The sequence below is a fragment of the Eptesicus fuscus genome, chromosome 13 (assembly GCF_027574615.1).
Source record: "Eptesicus fuscus isolate TK198812 chromosome 13, DD_ASM_mEF_20220401, whole genome shotgun sequence".
NCBI classification, from domain to species: Eukaryota; Metazoa; Chordata; class Mammalia; order Chiroptera; family Vespertilionidae; genus Eptesicus; species Eptesicus fuscus.
This window is the reverse complement of record NC_072485.1, coordinates 38,537,632-38,557,084: the sequence shown is the minus strand read 5'-3', so window position 1 is coordinate 38,557,084 and position 19,453 is coordinate 38,537,632. Positions and strand designations below refer to the sequence as shown.

General features: G+C 36.1%; 1 protein-coding gene across 1 annotated transcript in view; it reads left to right on the top strand.

The window, feature by feature from the left end:
- Positions 1 to 19,453, top strand: part of EMSY (EMSY transcriptional repressor, BRCA2 interacting) — a 79,921-nt gene that overhangs the window by 13,572 nt on the left and 46,896 nt on the right. The window contains exons 6-10 of the mRNA XM_008149992.3: positions 1,252 to 1,427; positions 3,489 to 3,641; positions 6,643 to 6,902; positions 15,525 to 15,801; positions 18,533 to 18,787. Of these exons, the coding sequence (XP_008148214.1) occupies positions 1,252 to 1,427; positions 3,489 to 3,641; positions 6,643 to 6,902; positions 15,525 to 15,801; positions 18,533 to 18,787 (1,121 nt within the window). The remainder of the gene's footprint in view (positions 1 to 1,251; positions 1,428 to 3,488; positions 3,642 to 6,642; positions 6,903 to 15,524; positions 15,802 to 18,532; positions 18,788 to 19,453) is intronic.

The window sequence follows — 19,453 nt, the reverse complement described above, 5'->3', positions numbered from 1 at the left end:
TGAAGAATCAGTGGACAGAGAGAGTCTTAAACTCTAGGTTGGGTTGTAGAATCTTTGGTTTTGAAAAAGGTACAGAAATATTTCTGATTTAGTGAAGAGATTGATTGATTGACTCTAAGTGAATTTTAAACTTCAACCCTAATCATTAATCAGGAGAAGTGACACAACTTACCTTTTACAGAGCCAAGTAAAGAGAGGAGATGCAACTATCTTTTCATATTTCAACCTCTGTTTGGATTCCTGGGATAAAATTTGCTCAAGAGCCTAGCCAGTTTTGCTCAGTGTTTAGAACATCGGCCCGCAGAATGAAGGGTCTCGGGTTCAATTCTGGGCTAGGGCATGTACCTTGGTTGCAGTCGGGGCACCTGCAGGAGGCAACCAGTCAATGTGTCTCTCTCACATCGATGTTCCTCTCTTTTATTTCCTGCTCCTTTACACTTTCTTTAAAAATCAATGGAAAAAATATCCTCAGGTGAGGACTAACAAACACATTTTTGCTCACGAAGTTTAGAGCACAGAAACTGAGAATAGTGTCTGCTTAAGGGTAGAGTGTAGCAGCCTCAAAATACTTAACCGTGAAGAGTGGTATAAGTAACTAAAATTGAAATAGTGGCAGATTTCTCCCAGTGTCCTCAGGTCTAGTCTTTTTAAAAATAATATAAGGATAATAATATATAATAATAATATTGCCAGTGAAATATGCAGTGATATATACAGCCGCCTCTACCCTTCAAGTCTCCCTCGTTTACTGCCTCAGTTTTCCATCTTTGAAAGCCTTAGAACCTCTGGCCATGCAGGCAGTTAGATAATTTTGCAAAGGTTCACTGAATTCCATCCTTAATTATTGAGGAAAATTTGATTTTTAAAATTGAGTACTTTTTACCTTTCTAGTTTAATTATAAAATTAAGTTCTAAAAGTTAGTAGAAAACTAGATTTCATCCATACCACTGGATTTAAACTAATGAAAATAATATCGATATTTATTTAGAAAGCATAGGAAAATTTTTTATAGTTTCAATTATGTTCATTATAATCAGATGATGGAATAAGATATGTAAGAAGCTAAGTATATATGAAATTTCTTGAATTCTAATTATTCATAATTTTTATCTAACTTGCTTAAAATGAAGCCTCTCCTATTCACCTAGGGTCCTTTTTAAATGTAAAAAGTTATATTTGTTTGAGCAAACATATTTGATTCACTTTCAGTGATTGAGAACTCTTGTAGCAGCGTTTTCTTTTTTGTTCAGTATGTCTGGACCTAATAGCTCTTCAGAATGGTCCATTGAAGGTCGGCGATTGGTACCACTGATGCCCCGGCTGGTTCCTCAAACTGCCTTCACTGTAACAGCTAACGCTGTTGCCAATGCAGCTATCCAGCACAATGCATCTCTTCCAGTGCCTGCAGAAACAGGAAGCAAGGAAGGTGAGTAGAAAAATATTTGTGTATACAGATGATTTTTCTTAGATTCTTCAAGAAAAGTTGTCTTATTTTTTATCTGTTTATATCTCAGTATTTAAAGGTTGCAAATCAGTGAGCAATTTTTATTCTGAAACTAGAAACTGCTAAGTTTTTAGTCTCAGCCAGAATTAATTCCCCCTTTTATGCAAAGTGTAAATTATATTAATCACAAAATTGCAAAAAGCCTTCTTGGAATGAATTTTTGAGATTTGTGTGTTTTGTTAGGAGTGAATAAATGGTTTTAATGGGTGACATGGAAAATAAGTAAGATGATAGAAGTCACTTAGCTGTTGGGGAAAGATGCTGAACTTATACTTTACAATATGAAGTTCTGTTTTTGTCTTCTGGAATCAGTGGTATATGCTGCTTCTCTATTCCACTCAATGTGCCAAATCCATTAGGGATTACCTGGCAGATGAAGAAAGCTTTCTTACTGTTACTTAATCTAGTAGTTGACACATACTTTAAAAATCTTTGAATTCTCCTGAGGTCGCCAAGAGTAATATTAAATTTGAGAGTGCACATTGGATTGACTTTTAGTAGCTTACTTTGGTGTTGCATGAAAATGACCCTGAAAATAATGTAGTTGTCAGCTGACTTTGGGGAATTGTCTTTTTGGAATAGCAGTGGGCTGTGGAGCAGAGTGAGATACCCTTTTTGTGCATGCCAGGTTCTCTTTAAGCTGAGACAGTTATATTCAGAGAGAGTTACCAGTGTGCAAACTTGACCTCCATTGAGTTTCTGATTTGTTTGTTGTAGGAGAGGAATCTTTTCTTCCCACTTAACCCTTTCTATCCACAACTCTGGTAGAGTGGAAAGGATATAGGATTTCCAATAGTCAAATCTATGTTTGAATACTAGTTTTGCCATTTCCTAGCTATGTGATCTCCAGCAAGTTTTTTAGCTTCTGTCAACCTTGGGTTCCTCATCTTTAAAATGTAGGTTGGTATTGTAACAATCCTATATAATAAAGAGTTAATATGCAAATTGACCCTCACACCCTCACAAGATGGCTGCCTACGACCAGGCCGGCAGGGGGGTTAGTGAGGGATGACCATACGACTGAACAGCAGGCTGCGTGGGGCAACCAGGCCGGCGGGGGGAGGGGGAGTGAGGGGTGACCAGGCCAGTGGGGGGGGTGGCAGTTGGGGGTGATTAGGCTGGCAGGGGGGCAGTAAGGGGCGACTAGGCCAGCAGGGGGGGCAGTTGGGGGCAACCAGGCTGGCAGAGGGGGGCAGTTAGGGGTGACCAGGCTGGCAGGGGGGGCAGTAAAGGGTGACCAGGCAGGCAAGCAGGTGAGCGATTAGAAGCCATCGTTCCAGGATTGTGAGAGGGATCCTCAGTTGGAGAGGGTGCAGGCTGGGCTGAAGGGACGCCCCCCTCCTGTGCACAAATTTCATGCACCAGGCCTCTAGTTAGTAATAATAGAAGACAAAGATTTAGTGTAGTACATGGTACTCAGTAAATGGTGCCTATGAATTATTTTTGTTTCTTGTTGTTATTCAAGATATTGAAATATATATTATCATTACTTTAGTTGAGTTATTGTTGCACTGCTTGGATGGCAAGTGACTAGTGAGTTGGTTTATAATAAAGGAACCTTGCCTTGGTTTCCCCCTAGTAGCCAAGTTGGAAATTGCTATGGTTAGGAAAAAATTATCCATCACTCCATCATTGGTGCTGGTATTAATATTTAAAGGGAATACAAGTACTGTTTAACTCCTGCCATGAATGGAAAATGATTTTAATTTTTCTTAGATAGTTTTAGACTTAATTTCTTTGTAACTGCACTTTTCTCTATTGGCAGTGTCACCTGTTAAATACTTGGGGGAAACCCAGTTACGTGATGATTTTCAGGAAGGTTATTAATACCTTTTAACTTGTAAACCTAATACCTAGCACTGCCCTCTAACTTCTGATCGCATGAAAACGTTAAAATTAGCCTGCGGTAAAATCTAAATTTTTCTATATGAGTGGACAGTTTTCGTGTAAGTTAACAGCAGACTTTTTTTATCGTTCCTTCAGTAGTGGTTTGCTATTCCTACACAAGTACCACGTCAACCCCAACCTCTACCCCTGTTCCAAGTGGCAGCATAGCAACGGTTAAGTCTCCAAGACCTGCCAGTCCTGCCTCCAATGTAGTTGTCTTGCCAAGTGGAAGTACTGTTTATGTCAAAAGTAAGTGATATTCTCAGTGTTGTTATTAGGGTCTTCTTGGCTAAATGCTGCGGCATAGGCTCTGATTAGATCTGCTTTCTTGGATTAAATCATTGATCCACTGGCTATTAGCAGTGGTTAGATTTTGGAGGTTCTAAAGAATTCTTTTCTTTACATGTGACTAGCTATATATTGCTTTTTAATTAGTTCTGGGGTTGATAAATTACTTTTCTTTTGTTCTCTGTGGGGAATATGCCTTGAACAGTGCTACCCTTCAAGTATTTACTTGTTTTGATTGTCATGAAATAGAAATGGGAGTAGAAATGAAGGAATGTGCTTATGTAAGTCATTCAGTGTTACTCCTACAATTGTAATCTTTGTAGTGCTTTAAAAAATTATAGACATTATCTGTTAGATTCAGTGAAGCATTCTAGACGTCCATCTTTTATATTTCTAATTGACTATAATTTTTTGAAGTTTATTTGCAGTTTTTAACCCCTTGATTCTACCCTGTAAAGCAGTTTAATGTCCAGTTCATTTTTTTGTTTTTTTCTTCTCCATTGATTTTTGGAGGGAGGGAGGGAAAGTAGAAGGGAAGAAGAGAGAGAGAGAGAGAGAGAGAGAGAGAGAGAGAGAGAGAGAGAGAGAGAGACATCAATGTGAGAGAGACACATCAATTGGTTGCCTCCTGCACATGCCCAGATTGGGGCCAGGGGATCAACTCTGCAACCGAGGCATGGGCCCTTGGCCAGAATGGAACCTGGGACCCTTCAGTCCGTGGGCCTACTCTCTAACCACTGAGCAAAACCAGCTAGGGTGATCACTTTTTTGGTTTTTAATATCTATGTCTATTTTTCTGCTTTTGCTGTTAACTAGAGATCATTAATATTTGATTTTAATTTTTGTCAATATAATTATAAACTTGATTTCTTTGTAACTTTTAGAGGTGGAATTAGCTGTTTTAGACAGGAATGATTTTAGGTCATTGTCAGTGTTGTTTAAATTAGAGTCTAAAAATTAAACATGTAAGGAGTTGTATTTTATTACAAGTTCCATGAGTCATGCTGTATCCTTATAAAAAATATCTTCTCTGTAGAGATTTTGTATGTGTGTTGGAAGGTTTTATGTTTCTCATTTGATTTAAAAAAAACAAAAAACAGTTGAGACTTTAGTATATAAAAACTGAGAATTTGGGACTATTAAATTTATGTCTGATTTCTGTGGATTTATCCAAGATGGTCTTTTTTTTTTTTTAAATTTCTTTATTGATTAAGGTATCACATATTTGTCCTCATCCCCCATTCCCATTCCACCCCCCTCCCCATACGTGCCCCCACCCCCCTGTTGTCCTTAACCGCTGGTTAGGCTCTTATGCTTGCACACAAGTCCTTTGGTTGATCTCTCCCCTTTACCCCCACCCTACCCTACCCTCCCTCTGAGGCCTGACAGTCTGATCCATGCCTCCTTGTTTCTGGGTCTGTTCTTGTTCATCCGTCTATGTTGTTCATTATTTCCCCTAGATGAGTGAGATCATGTGCTATTAGAAATACACTTATAAGAACCGAAAATGAGACAAGCAATAATGGTTATGGTGACAGGCAAATGAATCAGTCTGTAGTGAGTTTCTTTCTGGGCCAACAGTTCTTTTGAGACCCAATTTCAATGTCAAATAGTTCCTTATGTGCACATGTCAGCACTGACATTACAGTTCTGGATGGTGGACAAATGGTGGTAATGCAGGTCCGACCCTCTCTGGTTTGGTTCTGGGCAACCTGCAGTGACGCACAGCTGCTAACTGCTAGTATGGGAAGGCCACATCAGCGTCTTCCATCTCTGGACTGCTTCTCTTCTGTCTTCATGGCTGGAGTAGTCCTGTCGATTCCTCTCTGTTGCTGGAATCCACATGGTCTCGGAGTTGTTTTCTGAAAATATACAAACATATTCTCGACCAAAAGTTAATAAAGGAATATTTTCTATAAATTTGACTTGGGATCCTATTTCATTTTTTGCCCAAATGATTTTCCTCTGGCTTGTTTTGACACCTTGTGTGTTTTTCAAGATGGTCTTTTAAAATAACTTTAGAGATCTACTTTTTAATAGTTTTTTAAAACCTTGAAAGTGAACCTAAACATAAAATAACCATTTTACATCACATATAGTTTGAAGTAACAGGACGTATATTGCTTTATTCTCAGAAGTTACACAGGCAACATTAGTTTGGGATAGAATAATTCATTCACTTAACTTTATATGTGCAAGGCATGATGCCAGGGAAACAACCAATAAGACTTAGTCATTTTCCTCTGGTACCCCTTAATTATGGGAGATATGCAGAATGACAGTCACATTGTCATGGAGTAAGTGATAAGAGAATATACAAAGTGCTTTATAAGCTCAGAGGCGACATGGATTCACTGAGGAGATGGCTTGCTGCTGCTGATTGCACCATGGTGAAGTGGTCGTTGATGGGAGGTAGTATTCCCCAAAGAACAACAGTATATAGAGACTTCAGATGGATAGAATGTGGTAAGGCTTTGGGGAATGGTGAGCAGTTCAGTGTACCAGGATTATAGAGGTACACAGGGTTGAGTGGAACAGGATATTGTGTTCTTGTAAAAATATGGGACTTTGATATAGTACTAATTTTGTGCCTTATCTTGTAGGAAGATAAAAACTGTTAAAGAATTTGAAGCAGGGCATTCCCATGAGATTTTATAACTGGTAGTAGGTTGGAGGGTGGAAAAGAAGTAGAGATTAAAAGCATGAAAACCTTTTAGGAGGTTGTTACTAAAATACAGGCAGGCGATAAGAGGGTCTTGCCATTAACATAGGGTTAAAGAAAGGAAAGAAGGCATTCAGAGACAACTTCTCTGAAGGAGGATTGATGGGACTTACTACTGACTGATTGGGCATGACAAAGAGACAGGTCAAGGATGATTTAATGATACAAAGATATTAAAATAAGGTATAAAATGCAATGTTAAATTGCTATAAATATAGCAATATCGTCCTTGTCTTTCAGGTGTTAGCTGTTCAGATGAAGATGAAAAACCCAGAAAACGCAGGCGAACAAACTCTTCTAGTTCCTCCCCTGTTGTCCTAAAGGAAGTTCCAAAAGCTGTTGTTCCCGTCTCAAAGACGATCACTGTGCCTGTGAGTGGAAGTCCCAAGATGAGCAATATCATGCAGAGCATTGCCAACTCCTTACCACCTCACATGTCTCCTGTGAAAATAACCTTCACCAAACCATCAACACAGACGACAAACACAACAACACAGAAGGTATATAGTGTTGGGAGTCTCTGCTTGCCAATTGCTGTTTCCGTCTCTTTCAGTACAGTTCAGATTTAACAAACACGCACTGAGTACTTACTATGTGCTTGGCATTATGCTGGGAATATTCACATTTCCTTAATTCTGCACATACAGCTTTGGGATAGGTATTTCACTTTTTCTAGATGAGGCTCAGAGATGCCAAATGACTTGCCTAATACCCACAGTTAGCAGATCCCATGCTTCTAAGACTTTTATTCTATTTTATTATTGTAATGCTACTTTGAAAAAATTAAATATGAAAGATTATTTTTACCTGAGATAAGATGACTTTACCTTTAGGCACTCAGTTTTTACTTTGCTAGAGTAATAGAGTTGTCAGAGTTAGGTGTTTCATATAAGAAGGAAGCATATGATTAAATGAATAATTGTCTTTTTATTTTGTTTGCTATCATCAGTTTATTCCTAAACTCTTCTCTCCATATGTTCGAATCATCGGTATTCTGTCAATTTCATCTTACTAGAATCCTCTAACTTCCCACACTAATCTGGATGTTGATGGCATCCTAGGCTTCTTGCACACCTGCATTTCTGGGATCTTCGTTCACTGCATCCTGATATTCCTCTTTCATGGTTTATTTACTCATTTGCTAGAGCATATCCTGCAGTAACTTCTTGGTATATAAGTGGATGGAGAGTATATTTTTGAGACCTTGCATGGTGGACTGAAAATTTCTTTATTCTACCCTCCCACTTTCTTGATGGGGAAGTATTCTAGAGTGGCGGTCATTTTTCTTAAGAATTTTGAAGCTATTGCTCCACTCGCCGTTGGCTTCCAGTATTACTTTTGAGAAGGCCAATGCTGTTCTAATTTCAGATCCTCTTCTTCTTTTTGAAAACTCAGTAACTTTCAGAGTTCTGAAATTTCAAGGTAACTTTTTTAGTGTGAGTCCTTTTTTTAATCCATTGGGTTGCGTACTGAGTGGCCTCCTTCATTTATTTCTTTGATTTTTTTCTGTTCTCTTTTTGGATCACCTGTTATTCATGATGTTGAACTGCCTGGATTGATTCTTTTGTTGTTCTTATCCTTTCTCACTCACATTTTCCATTTGTTTGCTTTTTCTTTCTGCTTTAGTATAATGGTTAAAAGCCTGGATTTTGGAATTAGACTTTCTGAATTCAAATTTCAGTATTGTATTTGCCACTTAACCTTTTGCACTCGGATGTCGAGTGCAAATTACTCTTTGAATGTATCAATAATTTGAAATATAAAAAAATCCAAATAAATAAGTTTGTATGAAAAGAAACTCCAGTTTTTTTTCTACTGCCCTGCTTTGTAAAATCTGGGGTATTTAAAAAATTAAATCCCGAGTAGAATAAAGGAATCGAGAAAAAAGCAAGCGAGTGCAAAGGGTTAATATCTGTGACTGTGGGAAAACTAAACTCTAGACCTAAGTTTTCTTATTGTAAAATAGGGAAAATAATATATCCATTTTATAGGATTTTGGGGGTATAAATAAGTGAGATGATAAATGTAAAACTGTTAGAATAAAGTCTAGCACATAATTAATGTTTTATAAGTATTATTTTTCTTATTCTTTAACTTTATCCTTCACTACTTTATGGAAATTTTTATTTTTGCTCTCATACTTTAAATTTCTGGTAATTCCTTTTTATACTCTGAAAGTTCCTTTTTTAAAATTATACAGCATCCTGCTCTTTTATATAATCACTATATTCTCTTATGATAGCTCAGGATAATTTTTGATGTTTTCTCTTTTACCTGTAAGTTCCTTTTATCTGTTTGTTTTGATCTCTCATATCAGAGTTTTCTTAAATGCTGGCTATTTATTATATGTGAAAGTGGGCATTAAAAAGCTGACAGAAAATTCTGTGTATAGAGTGGCTGGTGACTTTCTTTGTAGGTTGACCTAGCTGGTTGACTATCCCTTTACCTCCATTAAGCTGTCACTCTAATTTGGTGCTTTTTCAGGGACTGGTCAGTTTCCTCAGAGGAGAATCTTCCAGTTTCCTACCTAGAGCAGTAAATCTTTCTGCCCTTATTTTGAAAGTAAATGGAGAGAGAGGGTTGGATAACCCCATCATTAAGTATATAAACTTTATCTCTCTGTTTTCAACATAGCACCCACTCCACTCAGTTTCCTCAGAGGAGAATCTTCCAGTTTCCTACATAGAACAGTAAATCTTGGTGTCATCAAATTCCCTTGGATTTAGTCTTTCTTTAGGATGGGGGAGGATAACTGGGGATCTAAATGCTGTTTAAACAGACTTTCAGCTAATTTTTTCTCTCTAGTTCTACTTTTATCCCCACTTCAGAAGTATTTTGTGCTCTCAGTTGCTGAGTCTTTCTGGGGTTCTCTGATACAAGTTGTCTTGTTTTTGTTCTGTTTGCTGTCTTAGGTTTTCACTTTCTTGGGAATGCTTGATCAATTATTGCTTGTCTGTTTTCCAGTTTCCAAAAGTTTTATAGCTATTGTCTCCTTTCCATTTTGACTTTCCAAGTTTATGTGGCTCTTTCCTTTAAAAAAAAAATCTGTTCATACTGTTAGAGGAATTTGGGAGAGAGAGTGGAGGTAAATTTTTGTGTTCAATGTGTGATCTTCCCACTTTCAATCTTCAGATACATTATAATTTTCATTTAAAGAATCTCCTTGAGTTTTCTAGAAGGATACCATTAGATAATATATAAAAAATATCATTTTCTTAATAAAGTAGAAGTGATAATGAGTTGATCTGTGGAATTATAATTCTATTTTCCATCTTAGAATGAGGCATTATGGTGTAGTGTTAAAATCAAACAATGATTTTTCTAGGTAAGGAGGCCTGGGATGGAACCCCAGTTCTTTCAGTTTGATCTAAGATAAATTAGTCTTTTTAAATCTCTTTACCCATTTGTGAGTTGAGAATAATGCCAGTCCTTTTTTTTTTTTTAATATTTTTTATTGATTTTTTTACAGAGAGGAAGGGAGAGGGATAGAGAGTTAGAAACATCGATGAGAGAGAAACATCGATCAGCTGCCTCCTGCACACCCCCTACTGGGGATGTGCCCGCATCCAAGGTATATGCCCTTGACTGGAATCGAACCTGAGACCCTTCAGTCCGCAGGGCGACACTCTATCCACTAAGCCAAACCAGCCAGGGTGAATAATGCCAGTCTTAAAAGATTATTGTGAGGATTAAACAAGATTGGGTATTTTAAAGTACAACATCATGTGTGTACTCAAAAATGTTAGCTCCTTTCCAATGCAGTTATTTTATGGAAAGCAGTGTTTTATTTATTTGCACCATTGTGAGTGAGTTGTTTCAAGTAACTGAACTCACCAATTAACTGAAGCTTACCCCTTAATATATAGAAATTGACTATTTTTGATGACTTCTTAAAAGTTACACTGAACATAAATTTTGCATTTGTAATTTGATGTCTCCAAGGTAGTCTTTTTGAATATCATTTTTTATATGTTATTATAATTATTGCTTTCTAGGCTAGCCCTGTAGTATGTGGCAATGTATTAAAACTTTTTTACTGACTTCTTTGCTGGATCTTATTTTATCAGTAATCCTTCTCTCCCCTACCTTCTCTCCTACTTTCTAAATTTGAGTAATAGTGTAGCAAAGTTATAGCTAAAAGAGCACCTATCTCCTATCCATGCCTTTCTATTTCCTTACTGTTTTATTTTTATTTATTATGCTTATAACTAGTTGACATCATATTACATATTTGTTTATTTCCTATTAGAGTAGAAATTGCTAAGAGTAGAGATTTTGTCTTACTCATCACTGTATTCTTCAGTGGTTAGAATAGTGTCTGGGATGTAGTAGGTGTTAATATTTGTTGAATGAGTGAATGAATGAATGAATGAATAGATTTGGTTCCAGTACTGGCTTTATCACTATTCTTGAACCTCAGATTGCTATAAAACAAAGTTAATGACAGTACTTACTTCCTAGAGTTATAAGGATAATTAAATGAGATGATTCATGGAAAGTGCTTTACATAGTGCATATGTTGAATTTTCAGTAAATGTCACCTAACATTATTAACCTTTCAATCTTCTTTGGTAGACCTATATAAATATACTTGTAATAGATGGAGGTTTGCTTGTAAGTAAAGTTGGTGAACTTTTTTTTTAATTTAGTGACTTTATTTTTTTTCTTTCTGACTTATGAAAATGGATAGTTGAGGTCATTACAGTTGTGATGTTTATAAGAGGGCATATTTATCTCCAAAGTCATATATGAGTCATACCATGAGATTTCAGGCTCAGAACTTTAGATTTGTTCTACTGTGTTTAAAAAATAAACATTTAAAACAAATTATGTTAAAAATAAGATTCATTGATTCCTCAAATATTTATTATTTACTGTGTTCCAGATGCAAAACTACTCTTACTTCATGTACACTCAGTACCATTAGTTTTATTATTTCTTGGACAAGCTGAGTATGGGTAGGACTAATAGATATTGTTGGTTTTTTTGTTTTCATTTTGCTGGGTAGATGGATTTTTTTTGAAAACTTTGTAAGGCTGTTGACATTATTGTATTCACCTTGGATTTCTCACAAATCCTATGTAAGTCAACTTAGGAATTATTTTAGGTAAAGTGACTTTTACATTAAATATAATTATTTATGATTTTGTGGACTTGATTCAAATTCTAATAGGTCATATATTTTCAGGGTAGACAAACTTCCACCTATGTTAATGTGGTGCCATCATTTTAAGTATAACATTGTATAGCACTTAATATAAACAAAGCAACAGAATATAGCTTTATGCTTTCATGTGCTTGATTTATATTTTTCATTTTATCCTTAGGGTGCAAGTCCCAGCACTCTTAAGGAGTTTTTGTGAGTGCTAGAAGGTCAGTAATTTGAATTATGGCCTGAATAAACACTGTTTGGTTCACTTGGTTTCAAAATCCCTTTATTTTCCCTGTTGTAATAAGTAACTTTAAAGTACAAGTAAATTTTCTTCAAGGTGGATCTCTAATTTTGAATAATCCCTTTTCAGATAAAAAAATCAACCTGAAGACTGAAATTTCAAATATGTTTTATCTTTGTATCTATAACCTAAAACATGCTCTTAAAGACTCCAGATTTATTTTGCTGAAATTATGTTGTCTTAATGTTAGAAGCCTACATTCATATTCCAATTCTGAAATTGCAAATATTTGACACAAGTATGAATGCTTCCCCTTCCCTTGCCCATGACTGACATTGCAAATTAACTGTGTCATACTTTCTTGCCAAACCTTGGCAAATCCTCATCTGTGCCACAGAGTCCTTATATAAACACTGTGCTTGAGAAAGCTTACTACTATTAGTTCAGAATTGGCAAATGTGAAACCTAATTGCCATTACTACGCTAATTGGTTTGGCTGTGTTAGTAGCTATGTGAATTCTTTGAATATACAGGGGTATCAGAATTTTGGAAAAAGCTATCTAAAATTTTTTAATGTAACAAAATTAAGTACATTTTATTTCCAGATTGATTTGGTTTATAACACCTTTGCTGATATCCTATTAACACTTATTAAGTAGTAATAATAAGCTACTAAAAAGTACCATTTGTTGACTGCCAAATATTGACCATCTGCTATGTGCCTAGCACTATGTTAGATGCTTCACATCATTATCTCATTTAATCCTTGTAATGATTTGCAAGGTAGGTATTATTATCCCTATTTTATAGATAAAAGTTGGAGCACAGAGATTTGAAACGTGTCCAGGGGTCACTATTTGTCAGTGGCAGTGCAGGGGTAAGCTCAGGTTCTTTTGACTCTTAAGTTTCTGGTCTTTTTACCATATTAGTCTACTTCTTCTCAGTTTACATAACGGCTGATGGTTGTTTTTGTAATAACTATATAGGTATTTGCTGATCAAGTCTATATAGAAGTATGCTGGTCATGATGTGTATTTGTCTCTTGAGTCCTTAAAGTAATGGACATGTACTAATTCTCTATAACACTTGAAATATATATAATAGAGATTTAGCCAAAGCTTCTTTGAGATGTAGGTATTGAGTATAGACATACTCAGTAAATTTTGACTAACTGATTTAACTTCAGGCCTTCTTTAGGATTGATATAAAAATGAAAAAGAATTTCTTCCTTAAATTCTTTGGATTTTTCAAAACAATTTTTCTGCCCTTGGTACAAGAAATGTTGGTAAAAGAGGAAAAAGACATTCAGCTCTGTTTTGGGTATCACTATACCACCATGACACCAAGGATAAAACTGTAATACTACAGATTTGTAAATGATTTTCGTGTTCTCAGCTGTAAAATAGGGATAATAATAGTATCTGCGTCATAGGATTGTTGAGAGATTTAAATAAGCCAATGCATATTAGCGCTAGGAGCTAATCTTGATTTTTTTTCCTTTAACCTGTTCATTTCCATACATCAAGTCCTATTGACTTTACCTCTCAAAATAATCTGAAACTGCTCACTTCTCTTTATTTCCACTAACACCCCAGTTCAAGCAGTCTCTATCATTGTCTGGTCTACTGCAATAGCTTCTTTACTAGCTTCACTGCTTCCACTCTTGCATCTTATCACATAGCAGCTAGAGTCATCTTTTAAAATAAAAATCAAGTTTTGTTGTAAAACCATCCCATGGTTTCCCATTATACTTAGTATACAATTTAAATTCTTTACTCTGGCTTACAAGTTTGATCTGATCTCTGCTTATTTTTCCACCTCTCCTTGCTCTATATGGTTTTGTTCCAGTGGCTTGCTTTCTGTTTATAACTACATTGAGCTAATTCCCACCTTAGGACCTTTGCTCTATCCTGTTCTCTTTGAAATGCTTTGTCCCTATGCCATTTAGAGTTTTTAGCTATACTGCTACACTTGAAGTCTCTTTCTTGCCCCCTGCCCCCTCCCTTTTTTTTTCTCTGTTCTCTGTATCCACCTATGAGCAACTCCTATTGTTTTCTCCTTTAAATATATTCAGAATCTGTTCACTTTTCACTATTTCTACCATGAACACTTTGGTCACCATCATCTCTGTTTATTGCAGGAGGCTCTTAATTTTTCTCCCTGTTTCTATGTTTCTACTATCTCTGCTCTACTATACTTTTCACCTAGCAGATAGAGTAATGTTTTCTTTAAAAAAAAAACCCACACAATTTTATTTTTTGCCCGGGACAGGTGGCTCAATTGGTTGGAGTGTCATCCCATACACCACATGATTGTGGGTTTGATTCCTGGTCAGGGCACATACCTAGGTTGTAGAGTATGTACAGGAGGTAGCCGGTCGATGTTTCACACCTCTCTTTCTCTCCCCCGCCTCCCCTCTTCCTCTCTCTCTAAAAATCAATAGAACATAACCTCGGGTGAGGATTAAAAGTAAAATAAAAATAAAAAGTAGTTTAATTTTTAAATAGTTTTAGATTTAAAGAAAACTTGAGAAAATAGTACAGAGAGTTCTCATATACCTTGCACTAAGTTTCCATTATTTTTAACATTTTATATTAGTATGGTACATTTGTTAAAATTAATGAACCAATATCAATGCACTGATATTAACTAAAGTCCATGGTTTATTCACATTTTTTTGGAGTTTTTAACCTATTGTCATTTTCTGTTTCAGGATACCTTATTGCGTGTCGTCTTAGGCTCCTCTTGGCTGTGAAAGTTTCTCAGACTTTCCTTATGTCTAATGACCTTGACAGCTTTGAGGAGTAGTAGTCAAGTGCTTTGTAGGATGTCCCACTATTGCAATTTGTCTAATGTTTCCTCATGATTAGTCAAGGTTTATGGATTTTTAGAAGGAAGGCTACAGATACAAAGTGCCATTTTCATCATATCAGATCAAGGGTATTTACTGTCAACATGATCTTATATCATCTAGTCCTCCATTACTTCTCTGAATCTGTCTCCTACTATGCTCTACCTTATAAATTCCAATCCTATTTATTAGGTCCTTGAAGTTTCTTGAACATACCAAGTTTGCTTCTGCCTCAGGGCCCCTGTGTTTACTGCTCCCTGTGCCATTAGATACTCTTCCTCTAAGTAGCAACATGCTTCTTACCCCTTCGTTGCTTACTTCTAGTTTCTGTTCAAATGTCACCTTATCATAGAGGTCATTATTAAATATTAGATAAAAAGTCATAAAGCACTCCATTATCTTTTATGTCCCATCTTGCTTTATTGTCTCTTCCAACGTGACATGAATTTTTTCTTTGTTTATTATTATTCTCTCCCCACTAGAATGTAGTTCCATGAAGTACAAACTTTGTTTTGTTTATCCCACTATCCCTAGCATCTAGAATCATGCCTGGCACATAGTAGATGCTCAACAAATATTTACAAATGAATGACTATTCAAATTACTTTCTAGAAAGATTGTGCCAATATATATTTCCTAAATATTATGTTAACATTCTTACTTTACTGTGTCTTGAACAGCATTGCATGTTGTCTTTAAAAATATTTGGTTGGTAAAAATTTTTCGTTTAAATATTTTTAGTTGTGTATTTATCTCTGTTAAATTGTTTCTTCATACTTTGTGTTTCATAAGCTATTTTTGAGTTATATATATCGGCAAGTCTAAATACATTAGTAGTATAGCAGGTATATGAAAATAACTTATTTTTCGTTTCTTAGGTTATTATAGTGACCACATCACCAAGTTCAACCTTCGTGCCCAATATTCTCTCCAAATCCCATAACTATGCAGCAGTCACTAAGCTTGTACCAACATCAGTAATTGCTTCCACAACCCAGAAGCCACCGGTGGTTATAACTGCTTCACAGTCCTCTCTGGTCAGTAGTAGCAGCAGTGGCAGCAGCAGTTCTACACCTTCACCTATCCCTAATACAGTTGCAGTAACAGCTGTGGTATCTTCCACACCGTCTGTGGTCATGTCAACAGTAGCACAAGGTGAGTGGTAATTCAACATGTAATTCTATTCCTGTGTTATATGGGAATTTTGAAGAGAACTCTTTATTTTTCTGCTTTGGGTCTGAAGGTCTCTCCTGTTTCATCACAGATTACCACTTTCCCTCTCCCAGTCTGAGAATGTCAAGATAGTAGATTACTCAGTTTTCTTATATTAATATACTTCAAGATTTTTAAAATTCACATACATAGTATCTAATTACCAAGGTAATTAACATTCCCCAACTGTAGGTTAAATCTTGTCACAACAAATTTCAAAGGCGTATACAAATATCTTTAATATAGTGGGATTTTCAAATGAGGAACTTGAAATTACTTTACTATAGGTTCTTTGTAGGCACTCAGTTTGTAATTATGTACTCAGAGATATCAAGTATGTAACCTCTTCAAAGTAAGTTACCCAAGGATAAAAAGTAGGGGGAAGAGTATGATTCCAAGGACATGCCATTTGCCTTTTTTCAATATCCTCAATGTTTCTGTGTGGGTGGTAATGGGAGATATTGAGAGGAACTGAGGCTGACCTGAAGGACAATTGCTTCTTTATAGCAGAGGAAAGGAAATGTGGATACATCACTTTTCTGTTAGCTTAAATCAGTTTAGATATCTTCTATATTTTTATGTTCCTCCTAGAGGAAAGGTGAAGAGCACCCTGTTAGGAAATTTTTATTTTGCGGGGTTGGTAAGTCTTAAGATGGGGATCAGAGAAGTATTTATTATATAGAATTCATACCCATGGTGTAATCTATGAAAAAGGAGCATAGAAGCAACATAGGACAGAACTTAATATTAGTTTTTATTGGATTTTACTTGAATAATATATAGCTCAAGATAGACTGAGACTTGGAAATATAGTTTATGAACTAGTAGCAAATGCAAGCAGTTGAGTAGAAAAATAGTGTTTTTCATAATTGCTTTAATCATGTTTAGTGTGTTCTATATAACTCTGTTAGTAAGGAAGAGGTTACATAGATGCAGTGTGGTCAGTATTCCTTTTCTATAGCCCTAATAGAATGTGAGAGCATCTGTTATCATTTTCTGGCTCTAATACTCATTTAATGTCTCAATCAATAACAAGAAATAGCAGGCTTGAAATTTTCTTTTATTTGTTACCTTAACTGATTTTTAAAAAAGTCATTCCAACTTTTCTATTTGTGCAGTAGTAAACTATAATATAGCATTATTAAAAATAGAAATAATTCTATATAAAAAGTATTTAAAATGCTGGTTGTAAACATGATCTAAATTCATCATTTCAGAATTTGAAGGTGAGAGAAGCAAAGGCCACTTGTCTGCTCACCTGACCCTATATCAAAACTCTTATCCATTGACAGTTTTTTTTTCCCTTTTAGTCCTCATTACAGTTTGCTAAAGTTTTACTATATCAGAAAGGTTACTGTTCTTCCAAGTTTTTATTTGAGAAAAGAGGGGTATTCTTCTTGGTTACTAATGAAATAACATTTAGACAAAATGAATAGTCCATGCTTCTGTTTTCATTCTTAATTTTCTCCAGCTACCCTCTGAAGCTCTTGGGAACTTAGGACTTCCCTATTTTCTTCTTTTCTTCTTGCATCCTGTATCTCTCTGTGAGCCTTAAGTAGTTAGTTACAGGGGAGCTGGACAAGACGTCTCAGATTTCTCATGAATTCACTGGAATTCAGTAGAGCATGAGGGATATAAAAGTATATGAATGTAGATATTGAAGGAAATTATGATGATTTGAGTTTCTGTTTCAGTTATTTAATTTTTATATTATTCTAAGAAATTAAGGCATCTTCTTTTTAAAAAGGTAAAATTTAATGGGATGATAATATACAGACTGTAGTTGTGATTCTGACTACAGAGCTTCTGTAGCCCCTGTGTGAGTGTCTGGGGGACAAATGATTATTTAATGACCCAGTTAGAGTTCTTAAGAAATGACTTTAATTTATAGATTATTGGAAGCAAAATAAAGAAAAGCTACTTTGCCCTGCTAAATAATTCAAAAGATAAATGTTTCATTGTGAATTATTATATTTAAAAATATTTTTACTGTTTTTTTTTTTTTTTTTTTTTTTTTTTTAGAGAGAAGCAGGAAGAGGGAGAGAGAAAGAGAAACATGGATGTGAGAGTGGAACATCAGTTGGCTGCCTCCTGCATACCCCGTACTGGTGGGAGGGAGGTGGAGATGGCGGCAGATTGAGCCCACAACCTGGGCATGTGCCCTGACTGGGAATCAAACCAGCAACCTTTTGGTGCATGGAATGACACCCAACTAACAGAACCACACCAGCCAGGGCAGTTATTTTATTTCATGCCATGTTTAAATTGGCTCACTAGAACCTAAAAAGAAATGTATTAGAAATAAGATTTAAAACTTAGTTTACTTTGCTTTTATATTACATTAAGAACTTATATTTTCTAATGGAAAATCTGTTGAGAAACAAGTTTGAGAATATCCTGCTTGATATTTTTGTTTCTTTTGTGTTAACTCTTCACCAAGGGAAATCAGTGTGTGTTTTTTGAGAGTGAGAGCAATGATGCCTCCTCCCTTGCAGCTTTTGGGGATTAGATATCTAATATGTAAAATATCACACATTATATCTGACATACAATGGGTGCTTAATAAATTATTGCTTTTATTGATTTACCTAGTTTGTGTTATCTACTACAATAACCAGAAGTAACCTTAATTATGCTTTACTATTGAATTTTCTTTTTCCTCACTCTTCTACAGGTGTATCTACATCAGCAATCAAAATGGCATCAACCAGACTTCCTTCCCCCAAAAGCTTAGTGGGTACCCCAACTCAGATTCTTGCACAGTTTCCTAAACAGCATCAACAGTCTCCTAAGCAACAGTTACATCAAGTGCAGCAACAGACACAGCAACAGGTGGCTCAGCCTTCTTCAGTATCTCATCAGCAGCAGCCTCAGCAGTCTCCTTTGCCACCTGGTATTAAGCCTACAATTCAAATCAAACAGGAGTCAGGTAAATGGGAAATGTTTACAAGATATAATCCTTCTCTAATCACCAGCTTCAGAATACCACTAATATATGGATTTACTTCTATACATAGTTTCCTCAATTACCAGATTTTTAAATTCCAAAATGTATTTTGAGACTCTCTTGTTGGAAATACCTATACAGAAAGAACTGGAGCTTGGGAATAGAAAAGGAATAAAAAGCAGTTTGCACAGCAGGAAGAGGTTTTTTGTTGTTATTTTTTCAATGAACTCTCAAGAGAGATAAAGAATGCTGAGGAAATAAACCCAGATTTTAGAATTATACTCTGGGACCTGTTGGGGTCATGGGAAGTGAACATTTGAAAAATTAGTCTGGTGAATTGTGTGTTAGAGGGCAGTTCATATTTATGAATAATATGACATAAAATTTTCAAGAGCAGAAGAGGTGCTAAGATTATAGACTACTAGAGGCCTGGCGCACGAATTTGTGCTCGGGTGAGGTCCGGCTGGCCCACCCCGATCAGGGCCGATCAGGCTGGGCCGGTTGGGGGGAGGGGCCGCAGGAGGATGGCCATCCGGCCCCGCCCCCAATTGGGGTAGGGGGGGCAAGGCTGTGGATGGTTGGCCGGCCAACCTCGCCCCCTGGTTGAACTCCTGGGAAGACAATTTGCATATTAGCCTTTTATTATAT